Here is a 23772-nt window from a genome sequence, read left to right on the forward strand (position 1 = left end):
CCACTATGATCAAATTCTTTTTTTTTTTCAGTTTTGCAAATTATTTCCACAAAAAAGTCTTCAGCAACACCATTCTCTGACCAGCAGAGGGAGCTATAAGCTTTAGATAACACGCAACTGGATGTCACTAAAATGTAAAAGGTGCTACAACGGAAACTCATGCCATTATAAACAAAAACAAACCCACTTGGTTTCTACATTTTAAACCACGTGTAGTATTTAAACTGCAGCTCAATGACTATTACTGTACAAAGCTGAACAAGTATAGCCTCATTAATAAAGGTAAGATAATGGGTTTGTTTTTGTTTTTAATTGGTGTCATCCATCAATCACTTCTGACCTCTTCATCCGATCAGAGTATTCAGGTTGCATGGGATTTTTCCATCACTGCAGGCAAAGCAGTTGTCTGCCAGACTAATGGAGATCATTGATTACTCAGCTCACAGTAGAGTATGTGCATCCTACAGATAATTCATTTAGACACTGTCATTACATTTGTATTGAATCTTAACACACATAGTTGCGTGGAAACATGTCAGAACACACAGTAATCCTTCATGATCTGACCACAACAAAAAGAGGGTTTATTCATTTATCTTTTAATACTAAAACTTCAGCATTTTAAACACAAAGGACACCCATAGTTTCTGACTGAACATGCTTGCCTTCCTGCCAGTTAATATCATTTACAGTAAACCTTTAGAAACATGAACAACTGCTAGCTGCCCTGCACACCCGCACCATCCTGTTGACCAGTGAGCAGCTCAATAAGAGCGACTCAAACTGTGAAACCTTGAATCAAATGCATTGGATGAAGCACTGGCTATAATGCACGAGTGAACGCCAGATTCAGGTTTATCTGTGAGGGGGTTTCATTTAGAAGGTCCTTAGCCACAATTAAAAATGTTACAATGTCAAGTATCTGTGTACAAGAACAGGCTTGACCTGACTCACAAGGTCATTAAATGTTTTATGAAACATTCCTCTGCTCACAATAATATATCCTCTTTTGTCAGATTGATCACTAAACAGCTATAATCACGACAATGATCATAAGCACTGTGCAAAGATGTTTGACTCCCATCTGTTGTAACTGATCAATTTAACACTCTTTTGAACTTAAATGTGTCTGTAAGGCTTATAACCTTAAAGTAATTAACATTTCTTAGGTTGCAGGACACATTTGGGCTGTGGAAGACACCTTATATGCTAATGATTAAATTCTTATAATAAAAAAAAACATATACAACAATACTTTTTGTAAAGTCTAAATGTTTTCTTTAAGTAGTTATTTTGAAATTTCTGCTTACTATAGGCTATCTGAGGATACACATAATTGTGTTAGAAAATGTAATCCTCTCCAATACATTAATTAGGCCTAGGTCTAGTACATTTTAACACACGCATGAAGAGTAAAGACGAAAGTGAGTTTAAACAAATGTAATCAAAAGCCACGAGGCTATAGTTTCACTATGCCAACCCTGTGACAGACTGCAGCGCTGCACTGTGGAGAGCAATCAGACAAAATCAGATTTCAGCGAAATTAAAGAGCGCCTTCATGCTGAGATCATCATCTGTTTCAAAGGCAATCAAACAGTAAAACATTATCTTGACAGGTTGAGTAATGTGACAGAAACCTAAACTGTCATTAGTACATTGACATTAACACTTAGCCTTCCTCTTGTGCTTTTCACAAGGCTACATTTTCGCACAATAGCTGCACAAATAATTAGTTGGATCTAAATATAAAAGTAATTTAAACATTCAAGAATAATATTATCTGCACTGTTTGAACATATATCTCACTTTCTACCGCTCTCTTGGCAGCTTCATTGTTTCAACATTTGTACTGTATATGGCAGAAACTTATGTGACCAGTCAAACCATTTTGAGACTTTAGACGTGTGAGAAGTGTCACCTGCAGCTGAACGTTGGTTTCTTCTGTATTCCAGAGGACTTCTCTTTATTCAGACTACAGAGCTGAGTCCTGCTGCAGAACTTCAGATCCACTTTAACAGGGTTATCATCTTGTCCAACCTCTGTTACAGTCCTCCATGTGATACGTTTTTATTGCACTGTGAATGTTACCAAAGCATGTGGCGTCGTAGCAGGAACTTAGATGAAGAACTCATCGACTGGCTCCTCGTTCTTTGTGCGTGCTGACGGCAGCTCAGCTGGAGTCCTGTTCTCCACAAAGGGCCCTTTGGAGGGACTTTGTCCTGCTGCCACAGTCCTGCTGCCACAGCCTTTGCTGGCTACATCCGTACATCCAGTGGAGCCCCATGCCCTGGAGGTGACCTGAGGGTGCATGTGTGTCCGTGGCAGACATTCAATCAGCTCCTTAACCAGACCGCCAACAGCTGCAGGTCTCTCAGAGTGGAGAGTCAGCAAAAGGTCCATGGAGGAAGAGCGAGCAATTATTTTGACTGCCGCGTCAGCGTGTAGTGGGACAGGGACCCCTGTGTCTACATTGGTTTCTGGCTCCTCCTCTTCCAAAAGGAGATGAGAGAGAGAACGAGTGATGGAGGGGCGCAGAGGAGAGTCAGGGTGGTTTGTAGTTGAGGGCAGTGCAGGGCTGCTGCGCTGTGATGAGTAACAGGAGCTACCTGGAGGGGTGCTGCAGCAGCTTCCTGATCCCTGGCTCTCTGTTACACCACCTCCTCCATGAAGCTTCTCAAGGACAGAGTCACTGCGCGGCCTGTGGCCTGTTGACAACCAAAGACACATGGATCAGCGTCACAAAAGTGGGCAATTAGAAACCTTTGCCATTTGAGCGCCCACTCTACCAGCTGTGCTACGGGGGCTCCTCATGCACCACGGCTGAGGTCTTACCGCCGTGGCTCAGGGTTTGAATCAGACCCCCGGCCCTTTACTATTTAGTGTGTTACTGCCACTTCTAGATCTTTCCATACATTTCTTTGAGTTCAAAATCAGTTAGATCAGTGACACACTTACATTTATTATACATTGACTGCAAGATAGCACATCTGAACAGGCTTAGTTTGTGATAACTCCCTGTGCCATTGTATTAGAGCAACACAAGTCAGATAGATGAGGTTTGAATAAATGCACAAGAGAATAAGTTAAGTGACTTACCAAGTGCAAGGTTTATTACAAAGAGTAACATCAGTAACACACAGTAGCTAGAAACACATTGTGGCACGAAATGATGTGGTGGACAAGGTGAAAGACCTTGGAGAAGAATCTTGTATATTTAGGTTGTTTACCAATTTCAATTTTGTTTTTGTAGTTAACAAAGTCTTTTGTAAAATTTCAATCTCAGGCACATTTATTTACTTGACCGAATAAATTGATGACCTTGATGAACGATATTATTATTTGTATTCATACAAGTCTGTTTCCGTCTGACCGCTATAAATTAATCTTTAATAAATATGTCTGATGTTTAATAATAATGATTGAGATATCATCATCGCAATGATGGTTAGCACATAGTTTTCTCAAAAAGTTTCTCTGGCAGCTCCGGTTCGAGACACAACGTTACGCCTTATACTCTACACTAGCATTTCTAGGTAGCTTAACACACGGCGTAAAGGGACCTTTGTGTGAAGTTAGTGAGCAAACTAATGGTTGTCCTTTTCAGATTACTTCAAATCTAGCACGATTCAATAAATAAGCTAAATAGAGTTCCACTACGCACCTATGGAACGATTACATTCATGAACGCTTTTTCATACAACTTCTTTCAACAAATATATAGTGAAAACAAGCTACAAAATGTAATACTTCACTAAATGGCATTTACGACTTTGTAAGGGCCTTAATTGTTGCTTAATTGATTCATCAACTTCTTAAGACTCATGAATTCATTCTAGACCCAGTGACCACCGTTACCCCTTTTGGGTACCTACCTTGCCTGTGTGTTTGCCAGGGCAGGGGAGTCGTGAGGCTGCAGGGCGACGGGCTGTGGCCCTGTCCCGAGCTCCTGAGCTGCATTCCTCGAGGGGACACGCTGGGGCATGTCAGGGGGAAAGCACAGGTCAGAGGTCGTTGAGGTTGAGCCGGAGTTTTCACCTGTCGCACAGAAGAACAGAAGGAGAGGGATTATGATTTACACCAGGACTACACAGATTTAAGCGAGTTAAGTAACTTTGAGAGAATTAACATACACGCCAAATTACATATGGCTACTCTGACAGCTTTGAGTTTGTTCTGTGAAAGACAGCAGCCACATGCCTCTTTGATTTTATCATCACAAAAAGAATAAAATGACAAGTATTTTTTCCATTTCTATTATTGAACTGATGCCGTTTTATTTTATGAGATTTTAATACTAATTGAAGGCTTGATTTCGATATTCTGAGCCGATGAAGTAACCTGTTCCTCTAGTGTGTGAAGAAATCGGGCCTTTTGGACCAAAAAAAAAATTCTAAATACATGGGCACGTGATATTGTTAAAAACTTAAATCTGAGATAGGATATTGCCAAACTTGCGACATGAGGAAAGCAGTCATTCACATATAATGTATTTTGCCATCTTGACTTGCTCTACTTTTCCTCATTTGGTACATAAATTGGACACTTGGAAAAATACATCTAGTGTCTAGCTTTCTAAATAACAGTGTACCTGAATTGGTTCACAATACTGACCGTTCCAAATTCAGAAAAATGTACTTTTCAATATGGAATCTTGCAATATGCTCCCTTTAAAATATATTTGAAAAGACTAAAATCTTTCTATTAATTCTCTTCTTCCAAAGACACATAAACAGATGTTGAGTTATTTCTCATTATGAAGCAAGAAACATCTGTTTTCGATTATATTAATAGTAAAGTGTTCTAAGTGTTTGGACAACATTTGGTCCCAAAATGGGTTTTGTACCACATGCAAATCTTAGAAGCAAACATAATATTTCCTTGAGTAACCTGTCCAACTACATATTGTGTCCCGTTCTGCGAAAAATATTTTAGCAGAACAAAGATCCTTCTCTTTCGACTCTATGTTGTAAGATAGTTATGAAGTAAACAAATTAAAAGTCTTATTTGCACTTACCTGGAAGAGAATCTTGTTGCCATCCAGGTCTTCTGTCTGCCAGCGTGTGGTGCTTATGGGAGTACAGGGGTTAGGCAACAGAGGGACTAGCTGGCCAATTTCTTCCACACTGAACTGCAGCACAGCAGAGCTGCATGGCTCCACCCGAAAGCCTGGTGACAACTGTTTTAAAGCCAGCTGCAGGCACAACCCGGGTTCTGTGTGGAACACAAGAGATTATGTGTCATTTGCTCACTTTCTTTTCTTTTTATTATGATAAAAAAGCTCTACCTTATAGCTTTTCTTTTTTAAAAAATATAAATAGCATACATCATTTGTTGCTTTAAACACTATAAAAATAAAAAACAACAGCTTTAGGATGTACCTGTGTGGAGAGTGAACCAACAGAAGCCCGTCTTCTGCTCCTCTGCCTGTCGCTGCAGCACTGTCTCATAAAGCCGCACAGCATCCTCGTAGTTGTCATATGCACTGTACAGTGTCACACGTAGTATTTCCCCTCCACAGTGGACTGGTCGAACCCCCCACACAGGCATGCCTGCACCCAAACTATAGAAATCTCTGCTGGGCAGAAGGTAGGGCCGCAACATGGCATTGGCGGGGGAGCTGCTGGAGATGTAGGCTCCTCCAGTTCGGCTGCCGCCGCTTTCAGTGTGGTGGTACTGCCAGGGTGGACGCTGAAAGAAGTCCAGCACTTTGAGGATTCGCTCCTCTCCATAGGCCTCGTGGAGGAAGAAGGTGATGGCCAGAGAAGGGTAGCCTGAGACATTTTTGTAAAAGAATTATTCTCAATCAAGCTGAAAATAAAAACAGATGCAGATTATAGCCAGGAAAGCTGGTTGTGGGATTGCATGTTTACTCCATATACAGAGTAAATGTAGTATTGAGTTAAGAGTACAACATTTGAGGAGGTTGTCTTGTTCTTACATATGGAAATGATTATATTCCTATGTACAACAACGAGAAATACACCAACGCAATGTGCAATAAGGTTGTACGGGCACAGCAGAGTTTAGCATCAATCTCAATTAAATACCACAGACCCGATTTATGTAACAAGATTTAAGTATAACAAATGCAAGACCACACAGTGAGGGTCTTTACCTGATACAGAACAGAGGCTGGTGTAACTTCTGAATGGGGAGGCCCTCTCGGACACATGGAAGATGCAGAGACTTGGGCAGAGCCAGCGCAACAGGCGATCCAGGGTGTGCTGCAACAGCAGCGAGTCCCCAGGGTTGGCCAGCAGATGTAAGTTCATTAGCAGGAGCTGCTGCTGCGGCCGCTGCTGCCTGACCCGAGTGGTCATGAACTGAACTAGGGTCACACACACACACACAATGTGTGTAAGTCCACGAAAACAGTTTAGTTGGGTGAAAACTTGCATGTGCTAAAACCTGGAAGCACAGATGAAATACGTGGACAGGTAGAATCGACTCATATTAATGACTGAGAATCAGACACCCTGGCTTCCGCTGTATACATTTTTATAATGTTTATTTTAAATCTGTCCCGTGAGTCTCCTTCCTTAAAAAAAAAAAGAAGCACAACTTAACCTATATATACAGCAGTGTCTCTTAAACTTTTGTATGAGTAAACGAATACTTACTTCCAGATGAGGACATCCTGCTGCAGTCAGATCTGAATAAGAAGACACAAAATTGATTAATTCCTAAATTTGAAGGTTTACATTAGCTGTCTCCATCTTGTGGGTGGTTGATTTGGAAACGAGCTCCTTTTGGTCACCATGACAACTCTTTTTATGTTGTTAGCTAACATACGCGTAAAAAAAAAGCTAATTTACGAGAATACCTCTGCAAGAGGACAACCGTTATAAACACTTGTCGTGAAGTGGCAAGGGGTTAAAACCCCAATTTTAGTGTGAAATGAAGCCCCCTTTACCAAGAGTTACTGTCAGAGTTTCCATTGTGGCTTCGGGGGGCTCGCGGACGTTAGCTCGCGCTGAAACGAACGCGCTGGACTCACTCGGCAGTTTCCGTTCCGGACTCCACGTTTTCATCGTCGGGTCTCTTTCGGCAGCTCCTCGAAACGTCGTCCGGAGGACGACACCTTCTTTTACGGTCGGTTGAGACACCCAACACGGGGAGTTTGAACGGCGTCCGTCGCAGCGAACTGAGGGCGAAAAGCCCCAACAAGAAAGAAAAAAAGAAAAAAGGGGGGACTCGTTTGCTGGGACGCTGACGTCACCAGGCAACCGCACACGTTATGTTAAAAAATGAAAAATATTTTTCGTGGGAGACAATTAAAAACTGCAGAATGATTGCATGCAGGACTATGTATTTAGGAGTCTGAAAGTCTGGGCGAAAGCGACAAGTAAAATGTGCGCCTCCTGTAATAACATGGAGCAGATGGCGTGCGTCTAACCGGGAAGACAAAGGGCGGTCCAGACGGGCTGGACGGATTTAAAAGTGTATGGGACGTATGGAGGGGAGGCTCTAAACCCTCAAAATTAAATACGTTGTTTGTTAATACCTTGTTAAGAGCATTAAACTCGCTTTTGGGACACACCACGTTTTGACACGATCCGTGAAAGACATGCACTCACTCAGTTTAGAAAGCAGACAGTCCCAATAAAACACGTCATTAATGCAGTGGTTCCCAAACTTTTTTGTCAAACCCCCTTTGATGATTTAGGAGCATTGTAAGCCAGCACCCCAAATGGGTCTACCTTCTTTGTTTTGAATTAATTGCATTATAACATATAAACTCTATACAATATTTGTTGTTCTTTCTAAAAAAAATAAGAACATATTTCTTCACTGTCCTACTTATGTTTGTTTTACAATTTATTGCAATAATAAAATACATTTCTAAAAAGTACCTTACTCTATGTACACCTTTGTCATATGTACACCTATGTTCAAGGTTCACTAGTGGGGAGAAGAGCCCGCCCCCTAACGAGACAATCCACCCAGCCAAGCCAATCGCCCCCTCTCTGATCTGGTCTAGGGACTTTCACGAGGACCGTGACAGTGACGTCATCAGCTCTAAACCCCTTAAGAGTTGAGCGTCACTTCTGTTCCATGACGTCATGATCAGTATCAGAACTGTTTATTGTTGCAATGCTGTTACACTTCAACTTTAAAAGTTCTGCACACTTTCAGTTCCACCAATTCAACTTGAAAATGTTGACAAAGCCTTCAACATCGAACTTGTTTAGTTAGAGAGCAGGCTTTTCAGAAAAAGTCAAATGAAGTCATTGTATTTATTACGGTTACCAAAGGTCTTTAATATTCTACTTTTTGTAGCAATCTATTGTAATTATTGATGTGCTAGGGCAGGGGTGTCAAACTCATTTTAGTGAAGGAGCCACATGCTGGCCATTTTGATCTCAAGTGGGCCTGACCAGTAAAAACACAGCATGATAACGCATAATTTACGACAATGTTTCTCTATGTTTAAATCATTGGGGAAGGTTTTTCAATGATAAACTCTATTTTAAGGTCTTTCAACAATTACCTAGAAACATAAAGACCAAAAATTCAGACAGCAGCCCTCTGTTTATCTGCCTGGGCTCTCCTCAGCAGATTACCTCGCTTTGTGACACGTTTGTGGCGCCACGTTCATGACGTAATCCATGTTTAACAATTTCCAACACATAATATCAGTGCTCACATTAGTTGCGACTGTGGATCAATGGTTTGCATGTCCGTCTTATAAGCAGAGGATCAGAGGTTTGAATCCCAGCTCTGCTGATTTTGTTCTTTTAAAAAAAAAATATATATATATACATATTTTTTTGATCGAACACCCCGGCGGGCTGGATTGGACCCGCTGGCGGGCTGGATCCGGCCCGCGAGCCGTATGTTTGACACCCTCGTGCTAAGGGATAATTCAACAACCATAATCTTTTGACATAGGCTACAAGTGCTGTCAACCCTAAAAGGGACAATCTTCCAAAGGGTACACCTCTTATCTTGGAGTTTGAGGTGATATTGTGTCACTGAAAATGACAAAGTGGTTTCATATTTTCTTAACTAAGATGTGCGTCACATCCAAATACGTTGCTGTCAAGCACCTTTCCCTGTCGGTCACTAATTTTGATTCGTAGAGCCCCGGCCTCGGTAAACTGTCAATTGATAAAAACAAAAAAATGTTTTATGGTAGAAGGGGTTAACCATGTAAGACAAGCTGTTAGAAAGAATTATAAGCCCATTTTTACAAAAAATATACCATATTATGCAGTGGGGGCTCAAATGCTAATGTTTAAATCCTAACTTCTTATGTGTTATTTCATCCTACATCACAGTAAAATAGTTTATTGCATGTCATTTTTGTTTAGTTCCAGCAGTTAGTTTTTTTCTGTCGATTAAGACCAGCTACTCATTTTTCGCCATAGAAATGGCAGTTATGAAATAAAAAAATTAGCTAAAATAAACTGAAACGGCAGAATATTATTTTAGTTTCATGAGTATATTACACATTTTGTAAATCTATTTATATTGATATATATATCTATACATATCTATTTTAGAACGGTGTAGAATTCATTTCAAGGTCATTTTAAAAGGCTGCAGTTTGTGGCACTTGAGTAGTTTCAAAAATTTTGTACACTCATATATATCAGAGGATAGATATAGGAAACACCGCACATTAAAGCATAATACATTCAACAACAGGGACTACAGCCTCAAAAAAACACAGTTGAAGCTACACCTCTCAGTTTCAATAAAGCTAGACATTTTAACAGAGTTCAATTTTCCTGAAAGAAAAAGTTGCACTCAAAATACTGTAGTAAACAATATACTTCAGAGACCTACAAAGTCCTGTGTGAACCCTAAACTAAGCATTAATTATGGTTAGAGGTAAGTAATTATGAATGTTGCCAAGGCCTTTACAGGAAAGATGTAAAAGAAAAAAAAAGAAAAACCCTCCCCTTCATTTTTTTATTCTACATTTACTATGATGAAAACAAGGCCCTGTACATTCCACCTTTGCAGTGAGTACAATAATTATTTTACAATTTGTACACATTAGAACACGGTGCTAGACTGGCTCCACCTGTCTGAAAATGCAAAAAATCATCTCTTTGAAAGCTGCACCACAAGGAATCTTCCATTCAAAGAGGAAAGAGTTTTTTTTGGCCGATCATACAGCAGGCCTGAAGGGAAAAATGTGTCATGAGAGACCAAACACCATTTATGGAGCTTTTACGTGTCTTATTCCCCCAATAGATCCGTTAGATAAAAGCATGACGTGAAGGTACGGCTCTTGATCTCTCTAACCACTAGTACAGACCTGGCCCAAATATGGAAAATGGCATTAAATATAGTTGCACTTAATTCGTATCAGACATTAAAACAACCTAATAAAAACTGACAGATTTTAAACATAAATCAAGCACTTTTCATGTTTTCTCCAGTACTAAAATGTCTTTTACTGCTTTTGTAAACCAGGTCTGTACTAGTTAACATTTTGTTCACTTCTTCAAATTTAAAATCCTCTAGGAGGAAAAGGCCAAGAGTGTTGGTTTACACGTACAGCCATCAATGTGCCACAAAAAACAAACATAACACATTGACATCAACATTTAAAACAGGGGAGTGAATTCAAATGTTTTCTTGGTCTCCATGGAGCTGCATGTTTGCTCTAACATGTTTACACATGTTCTCAACTCCACGTAGTTAATTGGCAAACAGGCTCTCCCAATTCTCTCCAAAGGCCACAAGAAACATGATTTTATACAAAACTAGATCCCCTCCTTTCATTTCTCTCAGCAGAAGAAATCTAATATTGCTAGAAAACTTCCCCATCTTTTGCACTCGTTACACATTTTTATGGAAGAAAAGTTAAGCTTCCCAGTGTTTCCCAGAATCAATGATGAAAGCACTTCCAAGTTCATTCAATCACATAGCAGTCCACAAAAAACAAGGTTCTTAGTTTCTCGCAACTCGATGTTAGCTTTCATTGAATTCACGTGTTTTATGCTACATAAGTGTACACTTTGCGGTCCTCCGGTGTTCGTGCCAAATATTCCCTCTCAATGAGTCCTTCAATGCGCTTCTTGATGACTACAGGACTAGGAAGGAATCGTGAGCGCAACTGCTGCGTGACCTGTGGAGACACCAAAAACAATACCAAAATCAGTACATCATACTTTAAGAGATAATCCATTATTAGTCCCGCAGTGGGGAAATTGCAGGATTACAGCAGCAGATGAGCAAAGTGCATACAAAAGACACCTAGTAAAATAAAACACAAGTAATATAAATAAAAAGTAAAACAGTACAGAAGCCACAAGAACGATATTATATATAAAGACAGAACAACATTTATTTAAAAATGTATTTATATTGCACCAGTTGAAGTGACCAAAGTTATTGAAGTGTTTTTGTGGTCTACTGCGAGCTCAGCTGGTTGTGCAGACTAACAGCAGCCAGAAGGAAGGACTTGGGGTACTGCTCCTTCACACACTGGGGATGAATCAGCCGGTGCCTGAAGGAGCTGAGGGTTTCCTTAATTGGAAGACACTGTGCAAATAGAATACTTGCCAATGTGTAAGCAAATGCAACCAGTTCAGCTGACTAACCTCCGCTACTAGAACATTGTGCTGCATCTTCTTTCTGGACTTCATGATGCGGACGATGGCAGCTTCAATCTCGTGCTTCCTGTCATCGTCCACTTTCTGTCGTGTCTCCTTCCTCTCGGGGTCTGACTCTCCCTGTTTAGCAGCCACTATATGGTGCATACCAAGAGGAAAATGAATGCAAAAGACAAGTTCTGTGATTGAAGGCATGCATATACTTTTCCCAAATAAGTTTAATAAATAGACTAAAAAGGTGAAAGATATTATTTTCTATTTTGTTTCATTTTCTGTTACTGCAAATCTTAAGAAAACATCATGATTTTGTGTACCTGTCTGGATCTTGACACGGTGAAGTTTGGAGGTAAACTGGTCATTGACTGTAAACACATGGCCATTCTCAATTTCCTTGGACTTGGGCTCCTTGGTGAGAACTCTCTGAGTGGGCTTTCCACAAGCCAGAGACTGCAGCGCTCGCACCAGCTCCCTTTCTGGGATGTCCGTCTCCTGCTGGATCTCCTACAGAGTTGAAGGATCACAATTTGGGATCGAGACAAAACATTAAGTAAAACAAAATGGAGAGAAATGCAGAAATCTGAAACTTTTATTAATTTTCCTGCTGAAATTGTTCACTATCAATCAACCAGATGTTTGTCTGCCCCAGCACGGTCAATTGTTTTTGTCAAACTAGGGGACCGTGACATACTGTTATATTGCATAGCGCAGTATGGTGTTAAATTGTGTACCTCAAAGATGGATTTGTCTCTGTTGTTGAAAAGCATGAGGATGGTCATCTGAAAAGTGGAAACCTGCAGGATGTGCTTCCTGGTGTTGGAGCCGGTAACCTGGGCTCCTCCCACGCCAACCTCTGACCCATCCTCCTTTTGATAAGTTCAGGAAAAGATCAGAATCTAAGAACATGATTCAGAATCCTCTTCCTTTTCTGTTGTTAAAAGCCCTCAAAATAGTAGAATTCCATGTTGTGCAAATAAAAAAAGTATCACAACTACTTGACAGATTTGCAGTTTCAGTAAAATAGAATTGTTGTTTTTTTACAATTATTAATAACATTTAGCTGAGCATGTTACTCATTTAAAAGAATATATATTTTCACAGTTTGATAATAAAAAACACTTCTTTGAAAACATTTTTTTAAAAGACTTCCCTATTGACAACACATGGTACATTTAGTCACCTTGTTTTACTTTTTCATTGTGTTATTGTGTTCATTGTGTTATTTCATTTCATTTTGTTATTTTAAAAACATACAATCAACAATCTGTACTGTGGTATATACATGGTATAATAATATAATATCAATGGCATAATTCAATAATAGCATATAGTATTCAAGAAATGTTCTGGTCTTACATTTTAAGGCGGCACCTACCTTTTTGATGGTACCGTAGAAGGTGGCGTTTAGATCAGCAGAGCCCATATGGTGCTGCAGTGTAAGTTGTCTGCCGCTGTGCTTACCAAGATAAAACCTACAAGCAGAGGAGAGTCACTCCAGGTTAGGCTCTAAAAATAGCCAATGTAGCATAATTAATCAAAATGAAGTGTTCAAACTTTCTGTAACTGGTCCTGGGAGAAGTCCATGACAATACAGCACGGCATTAACGATGCTTGAAATATGCTAATTCTATTTCTAGGAATACATGCAAGCTTACATTATTCAGAAATGGTCGGGAATTGAAAAAAAAGTGTTACTCTGGTCAGCATCCAATTGTAACAAAACATAATGTGGTTTAGTGAAACTCTTCTTTTTGAATCACACATTCTGGAAACACCTTTTCTAAAAACAAAGCACTGCTATGAAACCATTCACACAATAAACTCCTAATATACAACTGACCTTCTAAAGACTTCAAACGCATGTCGCGGGGAAGGTGGGATGTTACACTTTGGTGTTGCTGATTGTGTTGGCCAATATCCCGTGGTCAGGACTCTCACAGTGAGATCAACCCCTCCAAGTGACACCTGAAGTTAGAAAAACACAAGACGCACAATCACGTTTCAGTCTACGCTGAGGTAATTAGACACACAAGCTCAGTGATTTGTATTGGTGCAATGAGGTTAGAAACAGGTAGAGGTATAAAAGACAACAAAACAACTAATGACAGAAAAGGTACATGTACCAATCATCTGAAAGAGATCACTGTGTTGCATCCTATCAAATTCAAAACCTCTTAATTTCATGAGACAATAATTTCGATTCATTTGGAAAAATAGGTAAAAATCAGGAGGACGCACAAATAATTACTGCATGCTTGAGCAAGCTACAATGACAATCAGATACAGTGACACAGGCTCTGCTGACAAAAAGCCATGCAACCGAGACAGAAATAAGCACCATGTATTCCAAGGATTGTTTGGTGCATAATTGTTTTTATGTAACTGAGCAACGCAGCAATGCCCCGTTAGTCAAGCAGTTATGCACTGATTACAGGTAGCAAATTGGCTTATTATTTTTGACAGAATGAGTTGTGGTGTGCAGCTTACCCCAGTTGTCTGTAGATGTTGTCTAAACTCATCCATGGTGGTGTTGGAGATGCTCATATCCCGGAACATGCCCTCCAGTTTAGAGGTAAACTGGCAGCCGCACTCAGTCTAAGCAACAGAGACCAGATCAGGATCACTTTTAGTTAATCAAGTCCCTACCACAGGGGTTAATATACCTGTAGGCAAGATCACTACATTTCTACATTTCATAGTAAAACATGTTACCATAAACATTTTCTGGATTAGTCATGAAGTAATAAAGCACAGGAAAAAATACATTTACATAACTCCTTTGAGCTAGATAAGCATCTTCATACGTATCTAGAGGCTGCAGGTTTTTCATTCATGTAAAATTGATTGAAATCTCATTATTTTACTCCATAGAACGTGGATATACCCGCTCACCTTAAGCTTTGAGATCATGTTCTTCTCAGAGTCATCAGAGACACTCTTGTTGGTGAGCAGCCTGCGTGCAAGGTGCTGCTTGTAGTACCTCTCAAACACGTCCTTCTCCTGCATGAAGCGGAACAACACCATGGCCTTGTCCAGAATGGACTCCACCTCCTGCTCTGTCAACTGGACAAAAAACAAAATGATGCAGATTACATGGGATGGCTGTAAACGGAGTCAATAATCTGATAAACACCTTTGGATACACAGCAAGCTACTCCAGTGGGTTAAACATTACAAATAATTAAGATATTCCCTACTTAAATAAATAATATGACAATAATCGCATTATTTGTTCTGGTGGTATATGGTTTGGCATAAAATACAAATTATTTTAGGTTGCAGTGTGCTATCAAATCCTGTATTAACAGGACAGAAACATCTGTGATGTGTCCTAAAATAAGAGTATGTGTCCATTAAAGCAGATCTTCAGAGTGTTGCTAAAAATCAATCAAGTGTGACTTTCACCAGTCTTCCTCGAGCACAGTCAAAACCTTGAAAGATTTCACTCATTCACGGGGACCCAATGGCCCCTACTTTGGGCGCATTCTGACAACATTTTTGGCAGAGATAGTCTCATCTGACCCATTTACCTGAACCTTTATTCCTGTTTCAATGATTTACATAATGTGTTCAGAAATAATGTGTTGGTAACTGAGAAAAAAGTTAACGCCTAAAATTTTATTATTACATTTTTTTTGCCGAATCTATGGAAAAAAACGCCAGGCGCCAGCGCAACCAGTGCAACCAGTGTAAAAAGTAAGTTGGACGCTCTGTATTAGAGGGCTTACCCCTTTTACTCCTTTTTTTAGTTTGTCATCGATGAAGAGTGAGAGGTACTCGGGTGAACGAGAGTTGAGGTTAAGGAAGTACTCAAAGTCGCCTGCAATGGTTTGCTTGAACAGACGGTCGTTATTGAATGATTCCTGGAGGAAACGGTCAAAACGTGACTTCAGGTCCAGCAAACCCTGCAGGAAAGTAGACAAAGATGATGAGGATATTACGGCAGCTTGCAGTGCTTAGGAGAGTAACTACAGCTCCTACAGTAGCTTAGCAGAGTAACTACAGCTCCTACAGTAGCTTAGCAGAGTAACTACAGCTCAAACACTACCTTAGCAGAGGAACTTCAGCTCCTACAGTAGCTTAGCAGAGGAACTACAGCTCCTACAGTAGCTTACCAGAGTAACTACAGCTCCAACACTATCTTAGCAGAGGAACTACAGCTCCTACAGTAGCTTAGCAGAGTAACTACAGCTCTGACAGTATCTACATCAGAGGAAAGTCGGTCTCAACTAATTCACACAGGAGATTTAAAAACACTGAAAGTAACGACAGTGTAGTCAAACAAACGCAGGGGGTCACAGCAGCTATCCTCTGCTGGGAGACCATGGAAGTATATTATGGTCAGAGCTATGCACGCAATCGTGTGCTGAAGTGTGCAGAGCCAGTAGAAATTACTCCATGATCTCTCCATGATCTCTCAAGCGTCAGGTCTCTCTCATTCACCTAAAATCTATGCAGTAGAAGGTTAAAGTGTGCATCAACAGAGCCCTTGTAAAATCAGCACTACCTCCTACTCATGCAGCAGCAAATTAATTGAAAATTCAACAACATGTTCCTGTAGATTCACAAGACTGAGCAATAACATGCACTCTAATCTCCTGATGGCCCATCGTCTTACCTGGATGTAGTCTACAGGGTTCTTTCCCTCTCCCTCCTCTGACACGAGGGCCTTTCCTTGCTCCCGCAGGTATGAGCTCATGCACTCACACATGGTCTTCAGCCCATTGGGAACCCTGCTGAACAGCTTGTACATGCACGCCAAATCTGTGATGGATATGCATGAATACACACACAAGCACACGTTAGGAATATATTTCCACCAACTGAAAATAACTGGGTAGCTGACATCTGCTGAGAAGGAGGCTCATTTCTGCAGAGTAAACTAAAATACCTCAAGGGTACTCATTTGAAAATATTTTCTGAAGGCATCACTGAAACTACAGCACTACAGTCCTAGTTAAATCTAATACTCAAAAATTAAATTCCTTGTATTGTTTGTAACATAAGCAAAGGGAACATTGTGACTGCATTACAGATCCAGGAAACCATACATCTCTTGCAAGTGACAATAACACAGTTTATTAAAGAGCATTGGGGATTTTGGTTTCTCTTTTTTTAGAGTGGGGCATAACTGAGTAATATATGTTTTAATACAATTTAAATAAATCGCTAACTACAAACAACAAAGGGGTGAAGCATAAGCAGCAAAGGACTGCAGCTCTCTTACCGTCCGTCTTGCCGTTTTTGAGCATGTGGACCAGGCCAGAGTTCTCCATCTCTACGATCGTCTTCATGTGTTTGGAGATGAGCTCGCGTTCCACCACCTTGACAATGGGCTCTTCTGTAGATTTATCCAGGCAGTGCATCACGCGCTCAATCTCCTCATTGATTCTGGCTTCCACCTTCTTTATGTACACACTGGCACTGTTTTCTGCAAGGAACTTTTGGCTCTCCATCTATGTGCAAAAAAACATTTTGTCTTTTCAAACTCCGGCATTTCATTTATAATGGCTCCAGAAAAGGAAGATGAAGCCAAAATAATTGGCATCCAAATAAAAGATGAAATATGAAGTGTCAGGGGGATTATGTTTTCCAACAAACCTGGAAAAATTCTGCAGACATTTCTAAGAACGGTGCCTCAAAGTCTTCTTCATAAACAGATCTCCCTTCAAGGCCGAGGATCATCAACATTTGGCAGGCATTTCTAATGGCCCCCCTAGTGGAGAAAAAGAGGCAGACCAAACAAAAGTTGAAGGCACAATACGGAAATGACAAACGAAATAAATACAATATAAAAAAAAGGTATAATATACAGTTTGCTAAAAAAATAAAATGGAATGAATTAAAATCGACTGATCATACAGGATCATTAATTATGACCCACTACAAGTGTGTGGCAGTATCTACACCAACAGAGACCATCTACTTGCATTGTCTCTTTTCTTCCTATTTTGCTGCGTTTAAGACATTTCTGGGTGTCAGCAAAGAAGTGGATGTCTAACCCCCAGCAAATAACAGCATGCAGGGTATGCAGCCTGTTCTCATTCCCAGGTCCTCACATACCTCTGCAGTCACGCCCCTCAGCGTCTAATGTTGAGGCCTAGGGCACCCTTAGCGGCGGTACTTTACAACCCAAGGTTCTTCTCTGTGTATATTTGTGTTTGAATGTTTCTCCAGCTTTTCTTGTTTCTATTGGTGCGACAGTTTGACCGAGACACACACATCAAGCAGAGTGTGTTTACAAAGAGTAGCTGACCATACTACAAAGTGCGTGTATGTATGTGGATACATAAATAAGACAACCAAACAACATTTGTGGATGCCAATTATGGCTGCCGCACTAGGCTAAGAAAAACCTATGTTTTACAATGTCAAAGGCTATTTCAATGAAAGTAAGTATAATTGTAGCAAATGTTCGTGATAGCTCTTTTACTGTTTAATTATCAAAGAAAATATTAAGGATGTGGATTCCATTTGATTGTCAATTTATGCAAATGAAATTAAAATCAACTTGTCAATATAACTAGCAATAAGTTAGGCTGTCATGGTATCAAGACCGTCTGTGAGTCTTCGGCTACCTGTCCACCACCTCCCCTTTCCTCTCGCGTGCAATCATGTCAAGGAGGGTCTGTCGGAGGTGGTCTCTGATGCAGCCATAACGAACCACTTGATCCCTAAAGATGATAAGACCCAAGTTGTAGACATTCTCTACATTGTTCTGCTGTACGTACACCCGATCCTGTAGGACAAACGCACAAAAAGAACATTTGATATATGCATCTTTCCTTCAAAATTAAACAACGTCAACTGTGTTTCTGTGTCAACTCTTAAAGTGGGTTTAAGCTCAACTGTTGTTTAATTGAATGCACTTTAAAACAGCTGCAGGTTAATTTTCAAATACATATATGCTTCCTTATCGATATGGACACAAACATAATCAGTGAAGGCGAAAAGAAGTTAAAAGTAAGAAGCAATACTTAAGTATTTTATAGAATAAAGGCAAATTGTAGAGCATGTATTGTTGTTTGTATAGTTATATCTCAGCCAATAACTGTGTTCTATCTTCATAGATTTAAAAAAAAAAAAAAAAAAAAAAAAAAAAAAATCAGTATGATCAGTCTTTACTTTTAAAAGTCTGTAATTATAAGGCTGTGTAAACGTGTTTATTGAGAATCCCGGGAAACATCAGTGACTTACCATGTACATCAGGATGTCTCTAATCATCACCATCGCGGTTTGATGGTCATTCCAGGCCTGATTTAGGGTCTGAAGGAAGTTATTGTTTAGAGAGTTAAGGACGTCTTCTCGTACCTTTTGGGGGAAACAAACACAAGAATGAGGTGCACATACTCCACCAAGGTCTGCAGTGTTTTTTGATGAAACACTGCCTGACCAAGGGCAAAAAAGTTGAAAACTCCTTAGCGAAGAAAAAAAATGCTCTTGTATCAGGCTGACACTTAGTTTTGTTATTTCTTGTTGATGCAGTCTTTTAATGAGACTCTACTTTGCTGCCTCTGTCATACCTTTTCTCCACTAGTCAGGCATACAACAGCTTGATAATAGTCAAACTGCAGTGTGACTCAGCATTGCAAAAGCCTCTGTAGAGTAAGATTCTTCAGGGCACACCGACCTCCTCGTTTTCTCCTTCCAGACAGATGATGAATTATCACCTCTGCTCTTATAACATACACATGATCAACCCTCACAGACTCCCTACCCTATTTTTATTCACAGCAAGATCAAATGTTGAGGTGCAAGTTGGAAGCAAACACATCAATCTGAAAATGCCTTTCAATCAAAGACTCATTATGGGCACTCATAATTTACTTATTAAACATAATTATAATATGAGGTCAGTATTGTTGCTTGGTGTCGTTCTGAAAATTAGCAATGCTGCTGGTCTATCATATTATTTAATACATATACTACAGCATATGTGTATATTCAACTATTGTTTAATGAATGTTACATAAAAGTTACACCTCAACAAAGCCTGTCTCAATCCATTAACACAGTTTTTGATTATTATCTCAGTATATTGCACATACACCAAAATGCCACGGAAACTTTCTTGGATACAAAAACCTATCTGGCAAATTTGATTCTGATATTAATTCTGATATATAATTCTAATATCTCGATACAATTAAAGGAATTGTATCCGTCGCCTCTTATGTTGGCTTCAAAATTCACTCGCCGCATTGGCCGCCTAGTCTGCTCAGCAGCAATTTGAGCTAAAAGTGCACACACTTAAACAGTTTCATTGTTCAAAGCAATTTCTCAGCGCCCAATTGTTCACTCAAGAATTCTTAATTTAATTATTAGGCCTAAAATCATTTATGAAACCAAACTAGTAGAGTGACGGTCGCATAGGAACGGGTTGACAGTATATCTTAACAGTTGAGATATAAAAGAAAATGATCATCGTTGAGTTCTTTTAATCATTTAGTTTGGTTACATTGGTCAATTTATAGTCTGCATGCAAACCATAACCACCGTCTTTCTTTGAAACTGATAGCTGGATCATTATTAGATAATAAAAACACACTCGGGTGTTGGCTCTCCCGACTTTGAATTGCCACGAGTTGACATTCCCTGACTGCCAGTTCAATGAACCTGCTAAGTTGAGAATATACATTCAATTAAGCTGTTAAACCACATGGATGCTGTTTAACAGCAGGCTGCTGAAATATTACTCATTGGGTATCTGCTTACAAGCATTCACAACTAATTTCATTGCCAAGTGTAATTTGTTACTAATTATGTGCAACAAAAAAACAAATGACAGCCTGGGAAAACATTCACTGAAGGAGAGTCTCATATATCCGCAGGGTCTTGAAAACATTAATTTTACTTTCAGAATCGGCATTGGACTGCCATCTCTTGCATTATTATCCGGTTGCAGTCATTTATTTTTGTTATTTTTTTTACAAACTACTCCAATGGTACTAATCCAATTAACCACCATTTGACATGTCTGTCATTTTACTTCCAATGGATTTCTTCTTAAGTCAAAACCAGCTTATGAAAGGTTAGCAGATGGACGACCAGCCTTGTGCTGCTAAAAACCCAACACAGTATTACAACCCAATCACTCGATCCACAAATCAAGAGACTTCTTTAGCCGTACGCAGAAACGGGGAATCTCCCATTACACAAGACATGAGTAACAACCTTGCAAATTGTATTCCCCAGCTCATGTTTTCTGGCATAACCTTAGTTATGCAAGACTGACACGCAGGCTAAACAGGATTTTGTATCTAAATATAAAGCCTATGACTTTGTTTAGCAAAGGTAGGCTACTAAACAGAGGCTTAAACAATAATACCATATTCCAATCCAAAACTGATTCAAATTTGACTTTACCCATTACTGTGGTAACTATACCCATGTCAATTATCTTTATGACTTAAACTGTGAGTATATAAACTATAATTTCATCATTTCTAAATAGAGATCTAGTCTTAGATTTTCCCGGCAGCATCTCATAGTAAAGACAAGTGTGTACCGATAATTACCTATTGCACACTTGAGTGAAATGGCAGTCGCAAATACTTTAAACAAGAGTAGGGGCATAAAGCATTTTTAGTTAATTTTGCAATCAATGTCTCATCACTTGACTTTAAGTGTCTGACAAATTAACCAAGCTGAAGAGATACACCTCTTTGGGCGTTATAATTTTCTATGATTTAATAAAGAAGCACATTTGCTGGCTGAAGATAGGGATTTTCGGGGAGTTTGTAGAACTGTGTTTACAACTTGAGTAATTACTTTTTTTGTGTGATCTCAAAATCTAAAATATCATCTTTCCTGATGTTTTGCAAATGCATGCAATCTGTGGAACTCTTACTTTGTTGATGAGGTGTTCGGTGACGACCTCCCGCAGGCCCGTGTACAGTTTCTCTCCGTGTTTGTGAAGCACCATCGTGTAGGCGTTCCTGTACAGTTCCTCGAAGCTCAGGCCACTGTTGTTCTTCCTCTGAATCTCCTGGATGGCATTCTTCAGAAGGTCCCAGATATTGTTGACATACTTCTCATCCATGGTCATCTGGAAAAGGAAGTAAAAGGACTGATGTGAGAAGACCAACACTGACAGCCAAGGACCTTGGTCCTAATTAAAGCATAACAATGCAGATATACTCCCACCACTGTGTAGTATAGTTTTTAGATGTAACATTAAATGGGATAAATGCCAATATTTATACACTATGAGAAGGCCGTTTCATTATATAGATATTATATAGATTACTCATTTAAATATTTACTTGACTGAGGTTATGTAATAGCATGGATAGGAAATGCAGGAGAATGATTTTTGCCAGCCACTACAGACAGTGTGTACACAATTATTTCTGCACAGTAGTGAGTTGTGGTTCATAAAAATAAATAAGATTCTTAGACATGGCTATAGTAAAAAAAAGTGTATATGGGCAACAGCTTGTGAGGAGGAACAATGTGTTCTCCTTCTCAGCAGACAAGCCCAAACACATGCATGTCTGGATGCTACTCTCCCAGAAAATCAGTCAGGACTGGGGCACATTCAACAGGCTTCACATGGGTCTCCAGGGGTCTTCTGTACCAACACAATTATGTATGTGGCTACTGTCACATGCACACACATTGACATTACTAATCCAATTTTAGAGGAGTAACAAACCAAGTATCGGCCTCACTCAGCCAGTCACAGATGGACTGTAATTTCAATTTAAGCAGAATGAGGTCAGTTCATAAAGGAGGTCTATCAGTGACTTGCAGACAAATGGAGAGCCAGGTGGACGGCGAGAGGAATCTTAAAAAGCACAATTTTGACACTGAATGAACGACAGAAACAAGACGTGACCCAGCCATGAAAGCAATCTAAAACCAACGATAGGTTACCAGGTTTGTTTTGTAAGCCTCCACCTACAGCTGTAGTAACGTCGCTGTTTGGTTCTTGCACACAGTTGGGAATCTAGCTGGCATTTGTATTGCATAAAGTCAGTCAAACGTAGAGCTCAGGTGGGAAAGGCGGCATGCATTTGATAAAGAAAGCCCCCTCCCCCCACAAATAAAACAGTCAAAACAACAAGTGTCAAGAGTCAGTGCTGAAGTTAGCATCGGCTGTGTCGACAGATCCCATCTGCTAGCTAACGTTTGGGGACTTGAGAGGCAGTTAAACGTTAAAGACAATGCACGTGAGTCGTATAACTTCACACTTTGCAGGCAACATGACAGAACAGCCACCGAAACGAACGAGCACGAGCGGGGAGACTGGAGCATTTGACTGCTGCACTTTGTTTACGGAGAGTCATTAGCTGCAGCTCAGCTGGTTAGCATGCTAGCACCCCAGACCACGGGGGTCGAGTCACCGCCTGTCCGGCGGACAGAGCACATACTGCGGCGCACTTACAGGAAAGGCCCGTATCCTCATTTTGGTGTCCTTCTTGGTGCCGCTTTTGCTGAGATTGGACATGGTTGCCTCGTCCGTGGGCTCTGTATTCACATGAAAGTATGTTCCAGGGAGTGACGGGGGGTGGCTACTGGTTTGAGGAGCGGCCGACGAGCTTTCACTCGACCTCGTAGCTCCGCGTCCCGGCACCGCAAGTTTATTGTTGACAGCCAAACGCCAAATCCGAGAGTTGTTCATACAGCAATGGCGGAGTACCTGCAGATCTCATTGCGCAGAGCTCACGCACTCCAAGTCCCGCGAGAAATACTTTATGTGGAACATCTTTCTCAAAATTACTTTTATCTGTACTTTAAAATAATGTACTTGATCACATGTGTACAGTTTAGCGGAGAGCATTGACATTAGATTTATTAAATAGTCTATTCTGAAATTAAATTATGCACCGGCAGTTGAGTCTATTGGAGGAAGTACTCAGTTTGTTACTTTACTCATAAAAATAGTTAATATATAATAATAGCTTGATGAAATGAAAATAATTAAGTATAATTACTAAAGTAGCTGTGCTTTTTTTATTTCCTTGAAGTTTACTTATATTTTAGCTACTTATACTTGTTTAACACATATGCCTACTTTTACTTGACACATTGTGTACAATTTGGTTTTTGCTATTTTTTTTTTAAATAATAATATTCAGCTTTTTGTATTTCAGATACAATGGTGTGTCTTTGTTTAAGTATGAACAGCGCTATATAAATCAAATGCATTATTAATATGTTCCTAGCCGAGTTTAGTTGTGACTGCATTATGCTATTG

The 23772-nt window shown here is 39.9% G+C and overlaps 2 protein-coding genes across 5 annotated transcripts; both read right to left on the minus strand.

The window, feature by feature from the left end:
* Positions 1 to 520: 520 nt before the first annotated feature.
* Positions 521 to 7307, minus strand: LOC137791149 (protein FAM124B). 3 transcript variants are annotated; one of them, XM_068585884.1, is made up of 8 exons: positions 6998 to 7307; positions 6621 to 6652; positions 6116 to 6328; positions 5379 to 5771; positions 5015 to 5211; positions 3873 to 4035; positions 2607 to 2705; positions 521 to 2489 (listed from the first exon to the last, which is right to left on the minus strand). In XM_068585884.1, exons 2-8 carry the CDS (start codon positions 6634 to 6636, stop codon positions 2116 to 2118), a joined length of 1455 nt encoding a protein of 484 aa, XP_068441985.1. In that variant the 5' UTR covers positions 6637 to 6652; positions 6998 to 7307; the 3' UTR covers positions 521 to 2115. The 3 variants fall into 3 exon arrangements, with proteins under 3 accessions (XP_068441985.1, XP_068441983.1, XP_068441984.1); XM_068585882.1 differs by having other exon boundaries at positions 521 to 2705; positions 6998 to 7305; XM_068585883.1 differs by having other exon boundaries at positions 521 to 2705; positions 6914 to 7042.
* A 3612-nt stretch (positions 7308 to 10919) lies between these two features.
* cul3b (cullin 3b) lies at positions 10920 to 23205 on the minus strand. 2 transcript variants are annotated; one of them, XM_068585157.1, is made up of 16 exons: positions 22960 to 23205; positions 21421 to 21618; positions 18768 to 18881; positions 18149 to 18309; positions 17172 to 17286; positions 16798 to 17026; positions 16189 to 16334; positions 15299 to 15475; positions 14463 to 14633; positions 14058 to 14165; positions 13411 to 13535; positions 12946 to 13042; positions 12302 to 12433; positions 11888 to 12074; positions 11562 to 11707; positions 10920 to 11086 (listed from the first exon to the last, which is right to left on the minus strand). In XM_068585157.1, the coding sequence occupies exons 1-16, from the start codon at positions 23194 to 23196 to the stop codon at positions 10955 to 10957; spliced, it is 2475 nt and encodes an 824-aa protein (XP_068441258.1). In that variant the 5' UTR covers positions 23197 to 23205; the 3' UTR covers positions 10920 to 10954. The 2 variants fall into 2 exon arrangements, with proteins under 2 accessions (XP_068441258.1, XP_068441257.1); XM_068585156.1 differs by having other exon boundaries at positions 12302 to 12436.
* Between the last annotated feature and the right edge of the window lie 567 nt (positions 23206 to 23772).

Source organism: Clinocottus analis, unplaced genomic scaffold (assembly GCF_023055335.1).
Source record: "Clinocottus analis isolate CAN_PGR_092001 unplaced genomic scaffold, fCliAna1.0.p SCAF_2, whole genome shotgun sequence".
NCBI lineage: Eukaryota > Metazoa > Chordata > Actinopteri > Perciformes > Cottidae > Clinocottus > Clinocottus analis.

Coding starts and splice junctions, on each gene's coding strand:
- LOC137791149 (XM_068585882.1), bottom strand. Junction 5,212..5,378: donor TTGGTTCACTCTCCACACAG/GTACATCCTAAA, acceptor TGTTCCACACAG/AACCCGGGTTGTGCCTGCAG. Junction 4,036..5,014: donor GCAACAAGATTCTCTTCCAG/GTAAGTGCAAAT, acceptor TCTGTGCGACAG/GTGAAAACTCCGGCTCAACC.
- cul3b (XM_068585156.1), bottom strand. CDS start 23,196: ATGAACAACTCTCGGATTTGGCGTTTGGCTGTCAACAATAAACTTGCG. Junction 14,634..15,298: donor TAAAAAAAGGAGTAAAAGGG/GTAAGCCCTCTA, acceptor TTTTTTGTCCAG/TTGACAGAGCAGGAGGTGGA. Junction 13,536..14,057: donor AACATCTACAGACAACTGGG/GTAAGCTGCACA, acceptor TTCTAACTTCAG/GTGTCACTTGGAGGGGTTGA.